This window comes from Bison bison, unplaced genomic scaffold (assembly GCF_000754665.1).
Source record: "Bison bison bison isolate TAMUID 2011002044 unplaced genomic scaffold, Bison_UMD1.0 scf7180017864155, whole genome shotgun sequence".
NCBI classification, from domain to species: Eukaryota; Metazoa; Chordata; class Mammalia; order Artiodactyla; family Bovidae; genus Bison; species Bison bison.
Genome location: NW_011494727.1, coordinates 3,195,955 through 3,204,740, shown reverse-complemented (window position 1 = coordinate 3,204,740; position 8,786 = coordinate 3,195,955). Strand labels below are relative to the sequence as shown.

Sequence of the window (8,786 nt, the reverse complement as noted above, 5' to 3'; positions counted from 1 at the left end):
AGTGCAGTACGTGGTGCTCCAGAACGTGGCCACCATGTCCATCAAGCGCCGGGTGAGCACGTGACCCAGGCCTGCCCTCGCGGTCCGACGGGTGGCTCTGCGGGGCAGGGGCGCTGGGGAAGGCAGGATGGGATGATGCCTTGGCAGTGTGGAGCATGGGAGGGGGAGGCCGTAAATGCAGGTGGAGATGTAGGACCCGGACCCCCAGGGTAGAAACCCTGATGAAGAAAGATAGGGTCGGAGCTGAGGGGGTGGGAAGAGCTGACAGTGGAAGAGAGTGCAGGGGCAAGAAGGACGCTGGGCCCTGGATGGGGGAGGGTCGCGGGGAGGGGCTCTCTGGAGAAGGAGCAGGGCTCTGGTGGCGCTCCCTGGGACCACCTCTCTCGTGCCAGGGTATGTTTGAGCCGTACCTGAAGAGCTTCTACATCAGGTCCACTGACCCCACCCAGATCAAGATTCTGAAGGTGAGTGACGGACAGTCATGCCTGTGGCCTTAATGAAGGATTAAGGAAAGCACAGAGGGACTTCCCTGGTGGTCCAGTGGTTAAGAATCTGCCTTGCAATGCAGGGGACACAGGTTTGAACCCTGGTCAGGAAACTAAGATCCCACATGCCACAGGGCAACTAAGCCTGCTGTGCCACAACTAAGACCTGATGCACCCAAATGAATAAATACTAAAAACAAATGAAAGCACAAAAAGCCCACTGGCACCCCGTGCCCCTTTTCTGCCTCCTTGCAGCTGGAAGTGTTAACTAACCTCGCCAATGAGACCAACATTCCTACTGTCCTCCGGGAATTCCAGGTACTGGCTAGGGACCAGCTTGTAGCCAGAGAGGCCCATGAGAGTTGCCCTGTAGCTCCTTACGCTCAGTGAGAATCATCTTGGTGGATTAAATCTTCTCTTTAGAACCCAAAATGGAGAAACTGTTATTTCATGTCCCTTCCCAATGCCGTCTGCAGGCTTTGGGTCAGGGAGTCACCGGGTAATGGATGAGGGTGTCATTCCTTTCCCCAAAGTTTAGTCTCTGGCATGATTGGTCACTGAATGAGGGGTAACAGCTTTCCAGAAGGTCACCCTCAAGTCTGCAGAGTCACTGCCGAGTCAAGTCTGAGGGATCACCACCTTCTGGGGCTCACTCTGTTGTGGCCTCCCGCAGACCTACATTCGCAGCATGGACAAGGACTTTGTGGCAGCCACCATCCAGGCCATTGGGCGCTGCGCAACTAACATAGGCCGAGTCCGCGACACCTGCCTCAACGGCCTGGTGCAGCTGCTGTCCAACCGTGATGGTCAGTGTTTGTCTGTCTGCATGTCCAGCTCTGATGACTTGTGGGTGCTGCCTGAATGTCTGACTGATGGCCAGCAGGTATTCTCCTGTCTGGCCAGCGACAATTCGTGTTCATCAGTCCATCGGCCTCAGTTTGTATCCTTGTACCCCTGCCTCTCTGAGGGCCACTGGAGAAGTACAGGAGGTTGAGGAGCAAAGCCAAGGGCCTGGGGGCGTTGCAGGTGTGTCTGCCCATTGTGTGTGGCCATCTGACTGTCCTGGGCTCATTTCCTGTTCCACAGAGCTTGTGGTCGCAGAGTCAGTGGTGGTCATCAAGAAGCTGCTGCAAATGCAGCCAGCCCAGCATGGAGAGATTATCAAACACTTGGCAAAGCTCACAGACAACATCCAGGTGAGGGGGTGACCCCACTGGCTTCCCCAACCCAGGAACCTCCCCGTGATCTTAAGACCCTATAATTAGGGACTTCCCTGGTGGTCCAGTGGTTAAGAATCTGGCTTGCAAGGCAGGGGACCCGGGTTTGATCCCTGGTTGGGGAACTGAGGTCCCACATGCCAAGGGGCATCTAACTCCGTTCACCACAACTAACGAGCCTGTGCCCTGCAACAAAAGATCCTACATGATGCAAACGAAGATCCCACATGCCACAACTAAAGACCCAATGCAGCCAAATAAATGATTTTTTTTTAAAAAAAAAGATCCTCTAATTAAACTGGCCTTAATAAAAATCAAAAAGAAAAAGAAAAAATCAGGGGCTTCCCTAGTGGCTCAGACAGTAAAGAATCCACCTGCAATGCAGGTGACCCAGGTTCAACCCAGGTCGATCCCTGGGTGGAGGAGATCCCCTGGAGAAGAGAATGGCTACCCACTCCAGTACTCTTGCCTGGAGAATTCTATGGACAGAGGAGCCTGGCAGGCTATAGAGCATGGGGTCTCAAAGAGTTCGGACGACTGAGTGATTAACACTTTAACTTTTTAAATAAAAAAATCAACTTCCAAACCATTCTTACTGTCTTGGAAGGTCTTTGGGTGGGAGAAGGGGAAAGACGAGACCATGTGACCCTGGTTTGCCTTCCCTTTGGGGACCCCTTGCTGAGCTCCAGCCTGGTCCACACTCATGTTTTCTCTAAAGCTCTGGCTCAGGGTGGCTGGTTGACAGGCATGTGTTTTTGTGTTGCACTGCCAAGTTGAAACATTCAGACAAGGCATTCCTGAAGACTCAGGAAGGATACATGGCATCCTTAGATAGAAAGCATCAAGGGCACAGTGGATCCAGAAAGCCAGTCTTTTATACCAAACTGTGACTGAACTTCCAAGGCTCTGTGCATGCTCTTGAAACCCTGGGGAGGAGGGGAGATGCTGCCTGAGAAATGCCCACCTAGTATTTTCTCTCCCACCACCTCCCACTCCCAGTTCTAGAGAAGTGAGCGCAGATGGGAGGAGTGCTGGCTCCCTGGCAGGCCACATGCCCACCCACTTTCCCACATGCACCCCAGTCCTGACTCCTTTCCCACCCACACAGGTGCCCATGGCCCGAGCCAGCATCCTGTGGCTCATCGGCGAGTACTGTGAGCACGTCCCCAGGATTGCACCAGACGTCCTGAGAAAGATGGCCAAATCCTTCACTGCCGAGGAGGACATCGTCAAACTGCAGGTCATCAACCTGGCAGCCAAGCTCTACCTGACCAACTCAAAGCAGGTACTGATTGAGAGATGCCTCTCAAAGCTCTCTGGGCCCCAGAAACGGCCCAGGTGGTGTTCTGTGGGTCCTCACCAGGTAGGCATGAACTTGAGTACCTCTTTTTGTCAGTTTTTTCATTTTGTATTTTCATTAATGTTTATTGGAGTATAGTTGATATACAGTGTTGTGTTCGTTTCTGCTGTACAGCGCAGTGATTCAGTTATACATATATCAGCACCTCTTTCTGAAGACAGAGTTCAAGATAGGTGGCTGGTCTGCCCATGTAACCCAATGTTCCCCAGAGTCCACGACTATTCTGGAGGCCCAAGGGCATAGTAGAGATGGTGGCCATGTTGAAGAGACTCTTCTGTGGGGCTGTGACTTCCAGTCTTCCAGTGGGAGTGTCCTTACTTGCTGCCTTCAGGATGCTGGGGCCAGAGGGAGGGACCTGCAATGACAGGCCTTGATGGGAGACCACATGTCCCAGGAGATGTGGTCTGTCCTCCTCCCCGAAAAGCTTGGTGATGCTTCACCAGTCTATGCCAGCGATAAGAGGGCACAAGCCTGGGTGGTACTGGTGGTCATTGTCATTCCCATGGTGAAATATTATGAAAGGCACCAAGAACACGGCTCAGCTAAGCTGGAATATCAGGATATTAACAGCCTCTTGAGTGTCCGGCATCCTCTGAGATGGTCCCAGGACACGTTGCTATGAGTCAAGTGTAACGTGCCAGAGCTCTTCAAGGTGCTAGAACCCCAGGCGCCATGATAGTTCCCACGCTCACTGCTCTGCTCAGTCAGGCGAGGCAGGGGTTGGCAAACCACTGCCCATAGTCCAAACCTGGCCTGCTGCCTGTTGTTGTAAATAAACTTTTACTGGGCTACAGCCACGTTCATTCATTTGTTTATCGTCTATGGATGTTGTAGCTGCAACAGAGTCCATATGGCCTGCAAATCCTAAAATAGGTCCTCGGCCTTTTGTAGAAACGATTTGGCAACCCTCAGAGCAAACAAAGCATGTGGGCCATCCCCTGGAGGTGGTGACATCTCTGCCGGCCTGAAGGTGGCCTCTTTGCCGTCCCATGGAGTCTTTGGATGGTGGTGTTTGTGCATCTTCTGTGACCCACAGTGGACAGGGTGGGCCCCAGGGCCTCCAGCTGGGGGGCAGGGCTGTCACATGTGGGGCCTCTTGTCAGGAGCTGGGATGGACCGTGGTCGTGTGGAAGCTGTGAGGGGCTGGGTCTGTGGGTGTCAGTATTGTGGGAGAAGCAGATTGGAGACAAGTTAGAGGGAAAGGCACCACAGGGAAGCCTTGGAACAAATATCTGTGCGCCTCCTTTATGCAAACAGGAGAAAAGAGCAGGTGGGAGGAAGGTCTGAAAAGATGAAGCAGGCTAGGTGGGTGGCTGCTGGGTAGAGGGGGTGTCTGAAAAGCTCAATACCACACCAGAGCCCTGAGCCCCAGCATAGTGATTCAGCATGTTTGCATAAGTCTGGGTGTGCCCACGTGGCTCTTCCCTAAGTTGTCCCTGTTAGCTTCTTGTGCATTTATTCATGACCATAATTAACATACATTTCGCAAGTGCCTACGGTGCCTGGCACTGAGCTATGTCCTTGGGTGATGACAACAAGTGAGACGTGTTTACCGGCCTTCAAGTGCTCACAGCCAAGTAGAGGAAACAGCACAAAATGCAGAGCAGTAAGGGCTGCAGTCAGTCTTCCCTGGTGGCTCAGATGGTAAAGAACCCACTTGGCAATGCCGGAGACACGAATTTGATCCCTGGGTCAGGAAGAAAGCCTGGAGAAGGAAATGGCAACCCACTCCAGGATTCTTCCCTGGGAAATCCCATGGACAGAGGAGCCTGGCGGGCTACAGTCCATGGGGTCACAAAGAGTCGGACACAACTTAGTGACTAAACAACAAAGGGTATAGTCAGAGCTGGCACAGAGAGCCATGGGTACAGATGGCTTAGCTCCTCTCCTAGGCAGGACGGGGTCCCGGTCCCCATCAGGCCACTCTGAGTAGGCTGTTCAGACAGATGGAACCTCCACACACCCTTCATCCTAAGGCCAGTCCTACAGGCTCCTTAGGATGGTTCTTGGACTCAGTAAAGAGAGCTTTCCTCCTTCCTACCCTCCCTGTCTTTCTCTTTTCTTCTTTCTCAGCCTGTGCTGAGAGTGGTGGAGAATAGGAATTCTCTGTACTCCAGGAGGGAAGTGTTTGCATGTGCCCATGGCCATCCTTGCAAAAGAGCAAGGATGCTCCCCTCTTCCCAGTAAGAGGGTGACATGTTCAACCTGCCACAGGCCACAGCAATCCCAGCCACTGCCCCCTCCCCCATGTGCTGACCCCCACTGCATGCCAGACTCTGGCCCAGGCTGAGTTAAGGAGATAACGGATGAGCTCTGCCCTTCTGTGGCTGAGCAGATAACCAGAGGGTCTAACAGAAGATGCACTGGCAGAGGTCTTGGGGGGGCAGGATTAGTGAAGGTGACCATTACAGCCACTTCGGGCAACTGCCTGCTTGAATGCTTTTGGCAGGTAGGTTTGCTTTTGTCTGCTTGATGAGATACCTGGGAGGAGGGTCTGCTTAGGTCGTGGTGGGAGCTAAAATCTGGCTTCTAGAGTGAGTGGAAGAGTCTGACAAGTTCTCCATTATTTTTTTTTTAGTTAATAACTTCTTTGATACCATAAAAATAATGCATGTTCATCATAAAATGTTTGGAAATTCCAGAGAAATATTATAAGTTAAATATTTAAATTAGCTATAGGTCTACCACTTAGAAAAAACCAGCATTGGTTTTATATTTTCTTAGGTTGTTTTTTTTTTAAATTTGGTTTCTAGATATAATCATCCAGAAATTGTACATTTGTGCCTTGTTCAATACATTAATATTTTTGTTTCTATTTCCTCATAATGCCTTATATTTAGAAAGTTGTTTCCTCGTTCACATATCAATTAAAATTTTCATGCATAATTTCCTCCAGACTTTTTTTTTCTATTTTTAATCCATTGTATTGGTTTTTTAGTGCTGTGTAATAAATTACCACAAACTTAGTAGGCCAAAAAAACATATTTACTTTCTATTTCCATGGATCAAGAATCCAGGTATGGCCTAGTTGGGTCTTGTATGTGTATGTGCGAGCATGCACACACGGTCGGTTGTGTCCGACTCTTTTTGCAACCCCGTGAACTGTAGTCCCCCAGGCTCCTCTGTCCATAGGATTCTCCAGGCAAGAATACTGGAGTGGCTTGCCATTTCCTCTTCCAGGGGATCGTCTCAACCCAGGGTTTGAACCTGTATCTCTTACATCTCCTGCATTGACAGGTGGGTTCTTTATCACTAGCGCCACATGGGTTGGGTCTTATTGCAAGGCTATAGTTACAGCTGAGGAACCGGTCAAGTTGGGATTCTCATCTGGAGGCTGTGTTGGGCAAGCATTCATATCCAGTTTTGCATGCCCGATGGTAGGACTGAGGCCCTGGCTTCTCGCTGGTTGTCAGCTGGAGATCGTCCTCAGCTCCTTGCCACATGGTCTCCAAACATAGCTGCCTGCTTCTTCAGAGCCGCAAGGGATAAAAGTGTCCAGAGCCAGTCTGCTAGCAAAACTGGAGTTGAACGTAAGGAAACAGTCATGGGGTTATATGGTGCCCCTGGTCACTTCTGCCATATTCTGTTGGTCAGAATCACATTTTAGGTCACACCCACCCTCGGGAGGGGAGCAAGACTGGGCTTCAGGAGGTGGGATTGTGGGAGAGGACCTGGGCATCTGTCCTCCGCATCCATCTAGAGCTTATTTTGGTGTAGCATGTCAGGTGTGAATGTATTTTAATTCCTTTTTTTTTTTTGAAGAGCTAGTTTCCCTAGCATGATTTAACAGGTGTTTTCAAGGTAACAGGTATGTTGGCATAGGTTCTTTTTTAAAAAATAATTTTGCTTCTTTATTTATGGCTGTGTTGGATCTTTGTTGCTGTGAGGACTTTTCTCCAGTTGTGATGAGTGCTCTGGTTGCCATGTGCAGTCTTCTCCTTGTTGTGACTTTTATTGTTGCGGAACACAGGCTCTAGGCACACAAGCTCTAGTAGCTGTGGCTCCCAGGCCCTAGAGCACAGGTTCAGTAGTTGTGGCGCATGAGCTTAGTTGCTCTGTGGCATGTAGGATCTTCCCAGACCAGGGATCAAACCCAAGACTCTTGCATTGGCAGGCGGATTCTTTACCACTGAGCCACTGGGGAAGTCCTGGCATAAGTTCTTGAAAAGGCATCGATGTTCCCCACTTAAAATTCTTCCTGGCAGCTGGAGCCCTTGGGTCCAACTAGGAGTTTTGTTCAGTTCTTCGTGCACTGGAGCTTGTGTTATAGGCCTTCTTAAACAGCCTGTAATTCTTGTGCATACTGGCTAGGCAAGGCAGGTGTCCTGGGGCTGCAGACTGGATATGATGACCCCTGGGGAATGGTCCAGGGTAATGAACTATAGGCAAATCCTGCAGTGTTGAGGTGGAGGGACTAGCCCCTTCTTGGGTTGGTTGTTGATGGGCAGTTAAGGCTGTGGACAGATGGATTGAAACCTTGAACTCTTCTTTCCAGAATTAGGCAAGGACTTGAGGGGAGGGAGAGAGGGTCTATGATCGGCCAGCTGGGAAATCCGTAGAGTTGGATCAGCAGCTGCTTGATAATAGTCAGTGTGGATAAGGACATCTGGTAGCCTTGGCACGCAGGGTGGTGTCTGGCCAAGGAGAGGCAGGTCTACAATGAAGTCCATTTTGATGGGGGCATCCTAAAGGGAGTGTGGGGTTTGGAGTACTTACCTGTGACGGGAACAGTATTGCAGGCAGTGCTGTGCTGGAAGGGACTGAGCTGAACATGAGGCCGCCAAAGCCCCCATTGTAGAAGGAGTGGAATCACAGCAGCTCTCTAGAGTTTTGTCACAGCAGCTACTCTGATTCTGGGCCAGCATCTTGCTGATGGCCCTGCCAGATTACCTGGCTCAGCCGTGTCCAAGGCTGGATGTAACACCGTGTAACCAGAACGTCAGGAAGACCAGAGTCAGTTTGCTGGTCCCATCCCTCAGAATATCCCCAGATACTGTGGCCGTCGTGACACGGGATGTATGTACTTGGTGGATTTTGATTGTCTTTGCCATACGGATGGAGACCTGGATGAGGTCAGCCACAGAGCGTAGGCTGTAAATAGGTAAACAGGTAAATACAGTGCCGGGTCCAGACACTCTATTTACTCTTGGGTGGGTCCAGGCCTGGGTGCAGCACTAACTGGTTCCTGAACCCAGGAGATGTCAGTGATTCTGATTTTCCTCTGGAAATGGGGGCAGTAGCGCCACCTCTCGGAAGGGTTGTGGAGATTCCATGAGGCAGTGAAAGGCCCCACTAGCACTGGGCACAAGAAGGCACTCCATAAATAGTGGCTGCCACTGTCATTTTGTGAAGATAGGAACAGGGCAGAAGTTGAGATCTGGGGTCCTGGGCTCTAGCTCCCTTGACTGCAGACTGTGAGCCCCATGTTTACTTTAGCAGACCCTAAAGTGGCTGCGGTTTGCTCCAACCTCATTAGCACCCCACTCCAGTACTCTTGCCTGTAAAATCCCATGGACGGAGGAGCCTGGAAGGCTGCAGTCCATGGGGTCGCTAAGACTCGGACACGACTGGGCGACTTCACTTTCACTTTTCACTTTCATGCATTGGAGAAGGAAATGGCAACCCACTCCAGTGTTCTTGCCTGGAGAATCCCAGGGACGGGGGAGCCTGGTGGGCTGCCGTCTATGGGGTTGCACAGAGTCAGACACGACTGAAGCAACTTAG

General features: G+C 50.9%; 1 protein-coding gene across 1 annotated transcript in view; it reads left to right on the top strand.

Moving 5' to 3' along the window:
* AP3B2 (adaptor-related protein complex 3, beta 2 subunit) overlaps window positions 1-8,786 on the top strand; it is a 36,600-nt gene that overhangs the window by 18,286 nt on the left and 9,528 nt on the right. Inside the window, 6 exon segments of the mRNA XM_010841104.1 lie at window positions 3-52; window positions 393-464; window positions 741-803; window positions 1,159-1,291; window positions 1,572-1,681; window positions 2,811-2,987. Of these exon segments, the coding sequence (XP_010839406.1) occupies window positions 3-52; window positions 393-464; window positions 741-803; window positions 1,159-1,291; window positions 1,572-1,681; window positions 2,811-2,987 (605 nt within the window).